This window comes from Gopherus flavomarginatus, chromosome 3, assembly GCF_025201925.1.
Source record: "Gopherus flavomarginatus isolate rGopFla2 chromosome 3, rGopFla2.mat.asm, whole genome shotgun sequence".
In the NCBI taxonomy this organism is placed as follows: Eukaryota; Metazoa; Chordata; order Testudines; family Testudinidae; genus Gopherus; species Gopherus flavomarginatus.
Window position 1 is genome coordinate 193433638 of NC_066619.1, and position 15697 is coordinate 193449334.

At 40.6% G+C, this 15697-nt stretch overlaps 1 protein-coding gene across 1 annotated transcript in view; it reads right to left on the reverse strand.

Annotated features, from left to right (window-relative positions):
* Positions 1–15697, reverse strand: part of SLC7A11 (solute carrier family 7 member 11) — a 77457-nt gene that overhangs the window by 41806 nt on the left and 19954 nt on the right. The window contains exons 5-6 of the mRNA XM_050946509.1: positions 11500–11599; positions 5033–5077 (exon numbers count right to left, since the gene is read on the reverse strand). Of these exons, the coding sequence (XP_050802466.1) occupies positions 5033–5077; positions 11500–11599 (145 nt within the window). The remainder of the gene's footprint in view (positions 1–5032; positions 5078–11499; positions 11600–15697) is intronic.

Sequence of the window (15697 nt, forward strand, 5' to 3'; positions counted from 1 at the left end):
ATATTTTACCAACTTGAGGTATCATATTGTTAGACATCAGGACACTAAACAGATGTCTTCTTTACTTCATCATTTGATGCTGCTAATATTACAGTAGATTTGTTTTTTAAAATGTAATAATTATAAAAATGGTAACAACAACCTCTTATATTTCCAGAGAGAAAGGATGGTTTTGTTGTTAAAACTAGATTTTGACTCAGGAGATCTGGATTTAATTTTCAGCTCCACCACAGACTTCCGGTTTGACCTTGAGCAAGTCGTTAATGACTCTGAGTCAGCTTCTCATTTAGAAAATGGGAATAATATTTTCTTCTGTCTTTACCATTTATACTCTAATCTTGTACTGTGATCAGTGCAGGTTCAGCAGTCCACTTACATATAACAATGCAGGATTGGGGCTCTAAACTATCAACAATTCTGAAAAGGGACAATCTCCTACTCTGTTTGTGCAGTACCTGATACAGTGGGGATCTGATCTTGATTGGGCCCTCAAGGCACGACTCTAATGCAAATACATACTGATAATTTCTAACACATCTTTCATCCCAAGGGCTCCTAAACCTTCTTTACAAACTAGGGTCTTCATCCTGAAATCTGATCCATGCTGAAGAGCGGTAATGAAGGGACGGATATCTGTAGTTAAGGTCTTGGCCAAAGACTATGAGGATGTACAAGTTAGCACAAAGCACAGAATAAACCTAAAGACCATATATGAGATGAGTCTGAAGGTTCAATGTGCTCAATTTCCAGTCCTCTAAATATACTTCCTGATACTGCTTCCTCTGTCATTTTTAAAGTAACAAGATTGCTTGCTTTCAGAGTACTGGTTGTTTGCTCATTAACTGGTTTTTCAGTCCTGACAAGGCCTGATCCTTATCATGTATGACAAATGAAGAGATCCCAGCTGCAGATGGCATGGTTGCATGATGTAATTTAACAAAGTTTTACTTTCAGGGTTATTCAAATATTTTTATCTTGAATAATAATCCTTATTGACACAGCACATATACGTGGAAGTTAATTTTACACTGCAGAAAGAATGGATTTCACTGCAATTTCAAATATTCTTGGTTAGCAAAATTATTTCAAGTTATTAAATAAAATGCATAGTTAATGAGCTGAACACTGTGACCTTAGAGTCTGCATGAAGCTATCATTAACCTCTGTTTTCTTCAGGTCCCATCAGTATATTAGGGGCTTTGCTCTTTACACTTGTGCTTACAACAAATTAAAGAATGAAACTCCAGGCTTGAGAAAAAGGTAATTAACAGAGTTTCAAATCTTTAAATTGTGACATATTAATGCACTTTTCAAAGCAAAATCAGGGGGTATATATCATGTCTGAAGTGGGACTCAATCCTCCTCCATCCCACGGCCAATAGTATTTTCAGTTTTGAAAAGTAAAAAACAAAAAGATCGCTCACTTTCTTTCAGTTTCTTTTCTCTTCCACGTGTCTTCTATAGCTTCAAGTATCTTCCCTCTCCCGCCCTGCCATTCAGTATCTGTGTATTCTCTATCACTTCTGTCTATCTAGGATTTTACACCAATTTGGTATTTGAGTGCCTCAGGCTCAGAGGATTTAACCTGTTTAAGGTCCTGATCCTGCAATTTGTTGCCCAAGTGCAGAGGGCTGTGCTCATGCACAAAATTCCTCCCGACTTTAAGGGGGTTTGTTTGGGTGCAGTGGGCCTAACCAAACACAATCAATTGCAGACTGTCTCATACACACACCATTCCCAGCTGGTAGAGTTGTGGTGTGGCACTTTTTGGAGTATTTTTTTTAATTACTACATACAATTTTCTAGTATATTTGATACACCCCAATAATGTTTCTGGTCCTATACATGATACAGAAGACAAGGTAATCTATGCCCTTAAGAGTTTACAATCTAGAAGACAATCAAGCAGCTGCCTGCATCTCCCTGTGTTCTTTAGCATGGACTCTGAAGTACTGGTCCCTTTCACTCACTTCATAATGCAGATGTGGAGAGGGATTCAGAGGATGAGCCAGTGAAAAGGGCACTATGCACCAAATGCAGGCATTTGACAGCTTTGTTGCAAGGACTGTAGGTGCTCTAACATCTCCCTATTCCTAGTGATGTAATTAGGTATATTCTCCACATAACAGTTTAGGCACATTTTGTTGCAGGTTGGCAGAAGGCTGCTTGACACTGTTTGAGAATCAGCTGATCATTCACCCAAGTACCAGCTGTCAGTTATTTTATATGCTGTGCCACACCTAGAAATGTACAACTGTGACTGATTCTGAAGCAAACATTTACCTTGGCACATCACAACACAGAAGGAATCACTGCAAATTCCCTTGCTCCTGAAGTAATTTGTATCTACTGCCATTTACAAGTATATTACAAATTACACACCTGGAGGAGTTACAAATGTTAACCTGCTTAAGGCAACACCCCTAGTTTTTGTTTACATCCCATTGTGTAATATCAATCCAACACTGCTGAACTATGTGTAATCTTTAACGTAACACTGATGGAAAGCATTTTAAGCAATGTCAGCATCACAGCTCAAAGAATTTATAAATAACATGGCCTGATAAATGCCTGTCACCAGCTGCTGTTTAGGGGCCTGAGACTCAATGCTCATTGAAGTCAATGGAAACACTTCCATTATTTCAGTGGCGGTTGAGTCAGCCCCTATTAATATTAGTCAAAGCTATCTTCAAAAGCCTTTTTTGCGGGGAGGGGTCCACAATAGCCAGGCAATGGTATCTTTCTATTCTAGCTCTGGAGAAATTTCAGATGCAGAATTCCTTTCAGCATGGTTAACAGCAAACAGCATCTTTACAATACTGCCTTCATGCAGCAACCGGATTTAAAAAAACAAAATCATCTTTTTCCTATGTACTTCTACATTCATGTGGAGAATGTGCCCTCAGATGCACAGTAAACACAGGGCACCTTCCTTTATCTCCCATGCAAACAGCACCCTGAATAGGAAGAGTGATAAACTGACACTTCAGCAGCTTTGTAGCATGGAGGAAGCAACCCAACACATGTAAAGCTGAGCCCCTTTTTCTGAAACTATCTTTTAATGGACACATCAAATGAGCTGGACTATCAGAGTTCTGAAATAATACATATCTCCACAATTCTTTGGTCTGCTCCCGCTGTGCAAAGCAGCTACAATACCAGTTTAACCAGCTCTCTAAAGATTCTCCATACCTAAGGGGAATCCCTGACTGGATGTTTCCATGAGAAAGAGGGTGTACCTGGGGCAGCCTTAAAGTAGGGTGACCAGACAGCAAATGTGAAAAATCAGGACAGGGGATGGGAAGTAATAGGAACCTATATAAGAAAAAGACCCCAAAACAGGGACTGTCCCTATAAAATCAGGACATCTGGTCACCCTACCTTAAAGCCACCTTTATACTCTCCTCTTCCCAAGTGGTACTGAGTAGATCTCAGAGGCAGATAAGGATCTAGCCCACTATATGTATATTCTGTGGGATGTAATATTTTTATTTGTACTTTTAAAGAAAGAATAGTGTCCTTTATGTTCTAACCAGCGGAGAGGCAATATGCTGAGAAATGTATAGTACCTGATCTCTCACTCATTTAACCCAATGGCAAAAAACTTGTGCTGACCTAATCAGAAGCAGGACAGTCACAAAATTATCCATAACAAAAATTAGTAACATTGCTTAATTACAATATATTCTTCAGTGTGCAAGTTCTCAAAGAGATTTAACTATATGGAAAGTCTGGTGGGATTTTTGTGTGTGTCCACATGCACATTTGTAAAATAACACCTCATATATATTAATAGCCATATAACTTACAGATCCAGGAGAGGAATACTATCTAATACAAACCCTTGACTACCTCACCTGCACTCTGCCCACTAATCCGTCTCCCCAGGACTTACTGCAGCATTCCAGATACTTGAACATAAGCAATAAGACTAATAACAAACAAAACAAAAAAACTGCTAGAAAAAGGTTCTTTTCTCCCACCAAAAGAAATGTAGATGTCTCTCCTTTTTTCTCACAAGATTATAATGTATATACAGACACACATGCACCTACAGCCCACAAGATTCCATTTTATCATCTTTACATAGCTTTATCCAGGCTTTCACAGCTCAGAAGCCGAATGACTTGTTTTCAGAATCTAGCCATTTTTTCTTTAAGGAGAATATTCATTTGTAATTATTAGGGGCAGACAACCAATAAGAATCAAAAGGAAATCCATAACTTTTTTTTACGGGTGACCAGAGCTACAAGCTCATATTGTTTGTGAAAGACTGACACATGCTCATGTTGTTCGTTGTGTTACTCCAGGGATAACATTTACAGAGATAACCCTACAAGTCTCAGATCCTGGGTCTACAAACTCAGGCTGTGGGGCTCAGATTACAGCGCTAAAAACAGCTGTGTAGAAACTGCAGCTCAAGCTGGAGGCTGAAGCCCACCTCCCTCCCTAGTCTTCAGAACCTGAGCTCCAGCCCAAGCCCAAATGTCTACACAGCTATTTGTAGTGTCATAGCATGAGTCCCACAAGCCCAAATCTGTAGACGTGAGCTTTCAGACTCACAGCAGTGGGTTGCCACTTGCTCTGTAGATGTACCCTGTGTGACTAAATCAAGTTATTCTTTTGCTGAACTGTAGAATTAGCTGTTTAGATCACTATTTAAAAAACTGAAAAATTGCCACATAATATAGCATTCAGATTCATTCTTGGGCCTGATTCTTCCCAGCAGGACACAAGTAACCTGCACTGAATGAAACCATTGGGAGTTATTCGTATCCCAAAGGTGAGATTCAGAACTCTGGAGATCTACTTACTCTTCTGCTTTCTCTGCATATGAAAGTAGAATGCACAATAAGGTCACCAAAGGCCAGAAAGAACAAATCTTCAAGCAACAGCAGTTCAAACAGATACCAGATCTGCTGGAAAAAGCAACTTGACCAGCACGCAGAGTTTCCAGGAATCATTGCTTTTTCTACAGCATTTTAGTGTTATGATCATTTTAAAAATGAAAGGGGGAAAATAAGGTACCTACTTCTCAGGATTTTCCACTTCTTCAGTTACAAAATTGAGGTAAAACCTAGAAAATAAGAGGAAAATTACAAAACTTTAGTGCATTTTCATCCTAGATTAATTTTCCAACAGTCATGTAGATGTTTTTAATTCAATAAACAGACCTGTCCATTATCAGAGTTTCTTTACAGAGCTACCTTTGCAATTATACCAAAGGAGGAAATCACACCTACTTATCCTTCCGTCTTCCTTCCATTTTGGAAGAAAAGTTGGCTTGCTAGTTATCAAAGAGAACAAGACACCAGACAAAACCCTACACAATGCCAATGTGGAATGACATTGCACTTATGGCTTTTTCCCAAGCTCACATACAGAAAAAAAAAAATGTGGCCAAAAATCCCCCTCAAGCCACACAAATCTCAGTCTTAGGCCCTAGCCTTAAGCTTGCATTTGACAGAATGTCTTGTAAACATTATATCAGTGACCTTGGCCAGACCTTTGGAGCAACCAGAACAGAAGCAACTTCAAAAGAATCCATCTTGATTTTACCCAATACTGGAAGTTGCAGTTAATGTCATGTATATATAGTCAGCAACCAAGGTCATTAATCCTGCAAGCCATGACACTGACCACTGCATGATCAATGAGGCCAATGCACTCCAGTGGAAGAGCCAGACAAAGCTGTGCATCTGCATACATAAGGCTATGCAGCAGGCATACTCCTACACACTGAGCAGCAGTAAGTCTCAAACTTCTTCAGTAATTGTTCCCTAACTTGCAAGTGCACAGAGTAAAAAAGAAAGGGGGGAGTAAGGTAAGGATGTTGGTTTATGCTTAATAAGGCATTTAGCTACGTGCTCATCTCTTAAATCTCATTCCAGCTACTAGACAGAAATAATTTGGTGGCCAGGCAGCAGTCTTCCTAGTAATGTCAGACTATGTTTCTCTACAGTCTTTGTCCTGCTTCTCACTTTTCACCCACCACTTATATACACAATACTTTGCTCCTGCTCTATGCAAGATAAAACTCCAGACATAGCCAATAAAACATCCTTGTTCTTCATTTTACCACTGCCTCTTAGGGCAGGTATTAAATTCCGCCAGTAACCTGGGTCACAACACCAAATTTTGCCCTGCTTCTTCGCAGTTATCTTATTGGATTAAATTAGCCACATGTGACTAACAGAGCAAGGCTACTGTGTGACATACCTCGTAGTGCTCTGGTCTGGTCTGCTCTAAAGAAATCAGCTTGAGCTAGTGACAAAGAGAGGAAGCTTGGAAGAAGCACTGGCAAAAGTTAGTGCTGTTTATGTAAATGGAAAATAAGGATCTAGGATTAAAAGTCGGTAGCTGGGAAAGGAAATGAAAAAAGTGATTCCTTTTATTTGAAATGTAAATTTTCAGGCGCTCAGTGTTTTGGCTGGGAAAGGGAGGGAACTAGGTCTAAAAGGTATAAAGATAATATTTTTGAAACCTATTTTACAGCCTCAAGGGTGAGTAGGTCCAAACAAGGAGTTTTCAAAGTAGCAATAAAACAAAAATGATCATTAAGGGAAGTATTTTAAGCCAGAGTCCATTTCAAAGGTAAATGAGAGAGAGAAGGGGTGGGTGGGAGAGAGAGACTTCATATAATCAGGAAGGGTTCTTTTGGCTTTCAAAATACCAGCTCTATTTTCTGAACCTGTGGATTCTCTAGGATGCCCCCCACACAACTGAAAGTGTTTTGTTCGGTAATTCACTGTGTATGTTTGTAATGCCCTTGTACAAAAGGGGAGTTACAGGCTGGCAGAGAATTCAAATATCTGACTCAACTCATTGCCATCCCTCCCACCTCCAAAAAAACCAAAACCCTTATCATTCATGCCTTGTCCTTTGTATAAAGTAAAGTGTTTTAGTGCCTGTGAGCAGTGTGTAAAGGGGAAAAAAGGCTTTCAAATAGTTCTCAAAATAAACCCTGTCTGTGCATTGCAGTACTTTTTAAACTCCAGCTGCGCAGTATATCGACAGTGCACAATGTGGAATACCTGTAGGGCATGAATAAGGAAGAAGCTAAAACCACCAACCTGTTTCCAGCCTACAATAGTGTCGTTAGTGACAAGGAGAGAGAGAACTTGGAGCAAAGTTCTGAGCAAGATACTTTGAGCCAGATTCTGATACTGTAGCTCACGCTGACCAGTACTTTACTCCCACTGCAATGGTGTAAGATGCTAGTCAACAAGTGCAAAGTGGTTTTATATCATTACCTTGTGGCCTAGCTAAAGTTATTAATATACCCTTCCAAGCACTCAGTTTTTACTAGCCTTTTGGGCTACATTTTCATAAAGTAGAGACTGAGGTCCACATAAAACACAATTCCTCTTGCAAATTGTTTAATTGCCTGTATAAAACAGTATTTGTGCATGCAATTACCTGTAGGAGCAGGATTTTATAATGTCCCATGAGAATTAATGTATGATTTGAGTTCATCCTGTCAGCCACCCTTTTTGAATAGCAGAAAGGAATGACAGACCAGAACAATCCTTATGACTGATTATGGTCACCCTTTTGTTTTAGGATAAGTTATAATGTCTACTATGGTTTCCTATATGTATTACAAATTAGGCACTCTAGTTAAATATACGTTTCTTTGTTTTAAGGTTTAGTAAGTAAGAGACAGGCTCTTGTATTGTATCTATGTTAGGGAGATTAGCGGAATCTTGAGGGCCTGAAGCCCCAATGTGAATTGTTTTAGTTATAAGATTTAGCAAGGCTTGATTTACAATGTATTCTGCTGAATATACAATACCGCTGTCTGTATACCTTTGAAGGTTTCTGTTTGTGTGAATGAGGAATGCATGCATCAGGAAAAGATAAGGTGTAAAAGCCAATAAAAATGTCCAGATGGTCAAGAAAAAGTGAGAGACTTGGAAAGACCAGGAGACAATAAAAAAAAAACCATTGTAGCCAATACTAAACATGTTAGCAGCACTGATGACCTCAGAGGTGAGGCAGGCACCCCCGAAGGTGAGACAACAAATAGGAGTGTGGCAAAGTACCTTCCTCTCCTCAGCAGGCCCAGTCGTTTTTAGCCTTGGAGACACAGGCTTGGACAAGGCAAATCCTTACCGGTAGCATAGGGTCTGGTATTCCTTTCCCCAGTCAGCCCCTTGTGCTTGTTTTCCTTCCCTCCTGGGGAGGGAGTGCAGCCTTCCTTCCTGGGCAGGTTCAGGGTCTTGCTGCATCCAGCCTACTGGCAGTTTCCCTGCTTCTCTCACATACACACCCCACTTCCATGCAGGGGAGGGTTTAAAAAGGTCACAAGCCGTTGGAGCCAGCTGAACCTAATTAGTTCCCTAGTAACCCCTGTTCCAATTGTACCTTATTTCTCCATGGTTCTCTCTCCTCAGTGGATTGAGAGAGGCCTTTTAACCCCCTGGGACTAAATTACTACCCCACCTTTGTAGCGGTTTGTCCTGGGTTTATCACAAGGAGATAAGGGTGAGAAGCCGACAATAACCATCAAATGATAACGACACTTAAGGACTAATGATTACAGGATGACATTGCAAAATGCATGGACTCAAATGGGAATTGACAACTATAAAGCTGGGGTGTTTTGCCATGAAACTCTGGGTTCAGTCCTGCAAAGCCTCAGAGCATCAGATCGTGACTGACAAGAGACCAGTTCCACACTCGTGCGCAATCTAACTGGCCATTAGATTGACTTGAGCTACAACAGACTGGTAACTATAAACATCAACTGGCAGGAGAGTGTGTGTGTGTGTGTGTGTGTGTGTGTGTGTGTGTGTGTGTGTGTGTGTGTGTGTGTGTGTGTGTGTGTGTGTGTGTGTGTGAGAGAGAGAGAGACTAAAAAGCATATGCTAACTGTTGTATTTTCAATAAATGCTGTGTATTTGTCTTCTCCTATAAAAGATCCTGTGTGCTTTGTATAGCATAACATAACCATATATTTAACAAAGGGAATGTTTTTTCCTGTTTGCTTTTAATTAAAATAGATTATGAGAATTAAAGTATATTCCTCCTTGTTCACCTCAGTTCTATCCTGAGGCCAAAAATGTAAATCAATAATTATTTTGAGCCAGATTCGTCCATGCTTACTCACCTTACTCTGCAAAAATACTCTTTCCTTGATGAGACTACCCACAAAGTAACTACTGAACATAAGTAAAAGCAGCAAAATCTGTCCCTTAATACATTAAAACAAGATATACATGAGATGGTTGAATTCAGGATCCTGACAAAAAGGAGAGCAGCAGAATATGGAAATTGGACTTCAGAAAAGCAGACTTTGACTCCCTCAGGGAACTGACGGGCAGGATCCTCTGAGAGGCTAATATGAGGAGGAAAGGAGACCAGGAGAGCTGACTGTATTTTAAAGAAGCCTTATTGAGGGTGCAGAAACAAACCATCCCGATGTGCAGAAAGAATAGCAAATATGGCAAGTGACCAGATTGGCTTAACAGAGAAATCTTTGGTGAGCTTAAACACAGAAAGGAAGCTTACAAGAAGTAGAAACTTGGACAGATTGCTAGGGAAAAGTATAAAAATATTGCTCGAGCATGCAGAGGTGTAATCAGAAGGCCAAAGTACAACTGGAGTTGCATCTAGCAAGGGATGTGAAGGGTAACAAGAAGGGTTTCTACAGGTATGTTAGCAACAAGAAGGTGGTCAGGGAAAGTGTGGGACTCTTACTGAATGGAGGAGGTAACACAGTGACAGATGATGTGGAAAAAGCTGAAGTACTCAATACTTTTTTTTGCCTTGGTCTTCACAGACAAGGTCAGCTTCTAGATTGCTGCACTGGACAGCACAGCAAACCTCCGTGGTGAAAGAAAAGGTTAAGGACTATTTAGAAAAGCTGGATATGCACAAGTCCATGGGACCAGCTGTAATGCATCCAAGAGTGTTGAGGGAGTTGGCTGATGTGATAGCAGAGCCATTGGCTATTATCTTTGAAAACTTGTGGCGATCGAGGGGGGTCCTGAACAATTGGAAAAAGGCAAATATAGTGCCCATCTTTAAAAAAGGGAAGAAGGAGAAACCAGGGAACTACAAACAGGTCAGCCTCACCTCAGTCCCTGGAAAAATCATGGAGCAGGTCCTTAGGAATCCATTTTGAAGCACTTGGAAGAGAGGAAGGTGATCAGGAATAGTCAACATGGATTCATCAAGGGCAAGTCATGCCTGACCAACTTGATTGTCTTCTATGATGAGATAACTGGCTCTGTGGATATGGGGAAAGTGGTAGATGTGATATACCTTAACTTTAGCAAAGCTTTTGATATGGTCTCCCACAGTATTCTTGCCAGCAAGTTAAAGAAGTATGGATTGGATGAATAGATTATAAAATGGATAGAAAGCTGGCTAGATCATTGGGCTCATCAGGTAGTGATCGATGGCTTGATGTCTAGTTGGCAGCCGGTATCCAGCAGAGTGCCCCATGGTTCGGTCCTGGGGCCAGTTTTGTTCAACATCTTCATTAATGATCTCGATGATGGGATGGATTGCACCCTCAGTAAGTTTGCAGATGACACTAAGCTGCATGGAGAGGTAGATACACTGGAGGGTAGGTATAGGGTCCAGAGTGGCCTAGACAAATTGGAGGATTGGGCCAAAAGAAATCTGATGAGATTCAACAAGGACAAGTGCAGAGTTCTGCACTTAACATGGAAGAATCCCATGCACTGCTACAGGCTGGAGACCGACTGGCTAAGTGGCAGTTCTGCAGAAAAGGATCTGGGGATTACAGTGGATTAGAAGTTGGATATGAGCCAGCTGTGTGCCCTTGTTGCCAAGAAGACTAATGGCATATTGGGCTGTATTAGTAGGAGGTTTGCCAGTAGATCAAGGGAAGTGATTATTCCCCTCTATTCGGCACTGGTGAGGCCACATCTGGAGTATCGTGTCCAGTTTTGGGCCCCCCACTGCAGAAAGAATGTGGACAAACTGGAGAGTCCAGCGGAGGACAAAAAAAATGATTACATGACTTATGAGGAGAGGCTGAGGGAGCTGGGCTTATTTAGTCTGCAGAAGAGAAGAATGAGGGGGGATTTAATAGCAACCTTCGACTACCTGATGGGGGGGGTTTCAAAGAGGATGGAGCTCAGCTGTTCTCAGTGGTGGCAGATGACAGAACAAGAAGCAATGGTCTCAAGTTGCAGGGTGGGATGTCTAGGTTGGATATTAGGAAAAACTATTTCACCAGGAGGTGGTGAAGCATTGGAATGGGTTACCTAGGTATGTGGTGGAATCTCTATCTTTAGAGGTTTTTAAGGCCTGGCTTGACAAAGTCCTGGCTGGGATGTTTTAGTTGGGGTTGGTCCTGCTTTGAGCAGGTGTTTGGACTAGATAACCTTCTGAGGTCTCTTCCAACCCTAATCTTCTATGATCTTATGATATAGGACATGTAAGTCATTTTTTACACTTAGATACATGCCTTTGTTACAGCACACAATCTATAATACAAGTGGACATCTTTGGACTACTTACCAGCCTGAATAGGCATACATTCCTGAATAAAAAGCGAGAGGTAATCCCATAACACTGGCATCATTCCCTGCAAATGCATCTTTAAAGTGCTGTGTTTCTCCTGCAATAGAAATAGAAACGATACTTAAATATAACCTTTGAAATATTCACTAGACAATTTTTAAAAAAATGTACCCATCACTACTACTACATTGACCATCTACTCTCCTTTTCCCTTGTTACAAAAAAAAATCACAGCATGGAGAAGTTACTCACCCAGATAGTTCAACTGACATCAACAGGACTATTTGGGAGTATATACTCATCAGTGTGAGTAAGGGGTCACAGTCTGGCACTGAGACTGTGTCCTGATTGCATTCACTTTCCACTCTAGGGCCTGGTCCACATTACGCTGTTAAACCGATTTTAACAGCGTTAAATCGATTTAACGCTGTACCCGTCCACACTACAATGCACTTTAAATCGATTTAAAGGGCTCTTAAAATCAATTTCTGTACTCCTCCCCAACAAGAGGAGTAACGCTAAAATTAACATATCGATTTAGGGTTAGTGTGGCCGCAAATCAAAGTTATTGGCTGTATAGTTATAGTGATAACTACCCACAGTGCAACGCTCCGGAAATCGATGCTAGTCTCGGACCATGGACGCACACCGCCGAATTAATGTGCCTAGTGTGGACGCGTGCAATCGACTTTATAATATCTGTTTAATAAAACCGGTTTAAGTTAATTCGAAATTATCCTGTAGTGTAGACGTACCCTAGGAAAGGAGTTGGTTGTATTGTTTGCCAAAAGGGCCAGCTTTACTCAAATTTTGCTGACTATTTGCAGAAAGAGCTAATCTCCTCTAATCATGTAATAGGAACAAAATGTATGATCCATATGTCCAGCTAATACAGATTGTATATGATACAGGTGAGCTACAGCCAAAAATTCTCTTAAGAAATTATTTGGTGGATAATTTCAAATAAAGAAGTTTGAAAAAATCCTATTGGCAATTTGCAAACAGAAAATGTATCGGATAAATGGCTGAATATACATTGTGCACTCATCTGTATTCAATATTAATGTACATTTTAAACATGTAAATCAATGTACCTATTTTTCACATTTACTGCTAGCCAAAAAGCTGGTTCCTGAACCAGCTGTCAAATGAGAAGCACAATATTGCTGTATCACTAGAAACGGAAAAGTTAACCAACTCCCCCCAGATCTGACATTTGGGAAAAGAGAAGGTTCAAATTCTGAATTTTAAATGTCTGGCTAAGACCTTTTAGGCCAAATTCTGCCATTGGCTCCAGGAGGCTTTCAGGGGCTTCAGTGGGAGATGCACACAGTTATGTAACATCAGAATTTGAACTTCTGTGTTTATTCTATTTTCTTTCTTGGGCTTGATTCCTAGTGCACTCACAGTGCTGTAATTCCACTGACTTCAGTGGAGCTATTCCTGATTTACACTAACACAAATGAGAACAGAATCAGGCTCTTAATTTTTTGTAATTATTCTCTATAATTATACTTTAAAATTTAAATCACAAAAAACACTGCCAGCATTTTACTTATAAACAGCTTTTTTGAAAAACGGAATTGATGGCTAAAATCTGTCCAGCATTTAAGCTATTAGCATCCAGTAGATTTCTACCACAGAATATTCATAACCATGAATCAAATTATACTAAGCAAGAATTATATAGCTATCAATCCAAACACTTGCGGGTAAACATATTGAAAATAGTACCCAGGAGGTGGCTACAGACATATCATAATAGGCTATGTGCTCATATTTTTCACAGATTGTTCTAAAAAATTTCCCTACTCAATTTCCTGTACAGATTGTTTTGAATGCACTTCTGCTCATTTTAAAAAGATAATGGAAGAGGGGGAAATTGACAAAACAAGTTCTTCCCTGTAGGACGTGTACATTCATATCTCAGGAATTCAGGGTTTTGCTACTCCCCACTTCACAAACATTCACATTTGGAAGATGCAGTGAAGAGTTTCCACACAGAAAGAAAGGTTTGGTTATAGATCCATCTATCCTGTCGGCACAGGAATATTGTAACCGAATCTGCTGGGGAAAACTGGCACTGCACACGTGTGCTGTAACTAACAGTAAGCTTGAAATGTGTATATGTGTAATTCCCCTCAACAAGAGTTACTCTCATTCTCTGCTATAATGTTACTGGATTCAGTGTAGCTTGTAAGAATGCTCTGGCATTGTTATGTGCTAGATTTTCTAGGAAGTTGTAAGCCTGTGCAGAATTCTGTTCAGTGTTCTAATTATCAAAGGGTCAAATCCTGAACTCCTTACTGAGTTTTCACTCCATCTTTATTCATTTCAAACTCCTCATTTGTCATGTTCCTGTAGCAGATATGGACTGGCTACAGAGCTTGCTTGTACACACTAGATGTGTTTATACTAAGATCCTTTAATGCTCTGTCAGGTATTGCTGAGGGTAACTTTAAATAACGTATTTTCTCACACCACGCCACCTCGTGGCTGAATGGTATAATACAGTACATGGTATAATATAATAATAGCATTCCATTACATCACTGAAGCTGATGTGAGTTTTGCCTGAGTAATGACTGAAAAAAATTGAAAGCCAGATTCTTCCAGCCTCACTCAGAATGAGAAGTACCTTATTCTGTAAATAGCCTCACTGACAGCATATGGAGGTAGAGGGTTGTGGGGCTGTGAGAGGACAGAGTGAACAGAAGGAATGATTCAGGGGGGGACACCATTTAGCATAGCTGGTTTGACACAGAAGGCAAAAGCACCTTGGGAAGCCAATGCTGGGTGTGGGTCACATGGGGAAATCAATGGTTCTACTCAACATAAGTAATTGGAGCTAGCCCTGAGCAAGGCACTAACTATTTGGTCCACTCCAAGGATATTAAGAGATGAGTAAAAAAAGAGTATTTTTATTAATGTGAAAGTGACAGGAAGGAAGAGGAGTGGCTATGAAAAAGAAAACAAAACACATGAGATCAGGAATCTGTCTAGTGATTAGACAAAGACCTAGAGTGGAAAACTTTTGTTTAAAACGTGGTAACTGGCTAAGGAGAATTTAAAAAGTGAGTCATCTATGGCCCTGAGAAAATCTGAATCCACTGCTCTGTGTGAGAGAGAGAGACAGAGAGAGTGTGTGTGTGTGTGTGTGTGTGTGTGTGTGTACACTGTTGTTGATCGCTTGTTTTTCTTATAGAATGATCCACCAATTGTGATGAATTGTTCAGATTACATTTGGGCAGGCAATGATTAGGGCACCTTTCCTAGCCCTTTGACTTGCTAGAGTGAGCAGTGCTGTCCTGTAAAAGGGCTGCTCATTCACCTGGGGCATTGCTAAACATTTTTGCTGCCTAGGATTCAGGATCAAGATCTTTATAGAATGTCCACTGTGTTGATGACCCTCAGCATATTAAATCCGCTTTGGTGCACCAAGTGGAAGAGACCTCTAGGTCCAACATCTAAAAAGGCACTGCAACATTGTATTGTAAAATACGTAAGTCCTGATAAAGCACAAAAGACGTCAATGACTATCCCCTGCATCTTATGTAGTTTCCAGTCATCATGACCTTTTGTGTCACTGTTCTCCAACTTCAGCAGCCGAGAAAGTGAGATTGCCCATGTGCAACAGACTTCTCACCTAAAAAATCCTCACTCACAGGCATTCACAAATCATTAAGAAAAAAAGTCTGCAATGATGGGTGAGTGAAGTGTCAGGTGTAGCTGAACACTTGGAGTCACAATCACAAACTTGTACACAGGAGACCTGGGACACTGGTTGCTCAACCTTGAACCCTGGGGAGCAAGGATGTTCAGTAACATCTCTCTTGTTTTTCTATAAAACAAGAGCTCTCTCTATGGTTACATGGAACATACAGACCCTAATGGACAAAGATACCACATCAAGGTCACGTCCAGACTACCCGCCGTATCGGCGGTTAAAATCGATTGCTCGGGAATCGATATATCGCGTCTAATCTAAACGCGATATATCGATCCCCGAGCGCACTTATATCGATTCCGGAACTCCATCAACCCCAACGGAGTTCCGGAATCGACAGGGAGAGCCGCGAACATCGATCCTGCACGGTGTGGACGGGTGAGTAATCTGATCTTAGATATTCGACTTCAGCTACGTTATTCACGTAGCTGAAGTTGCGTATCTAAGATCGATTTCCCCCCGTAGTGT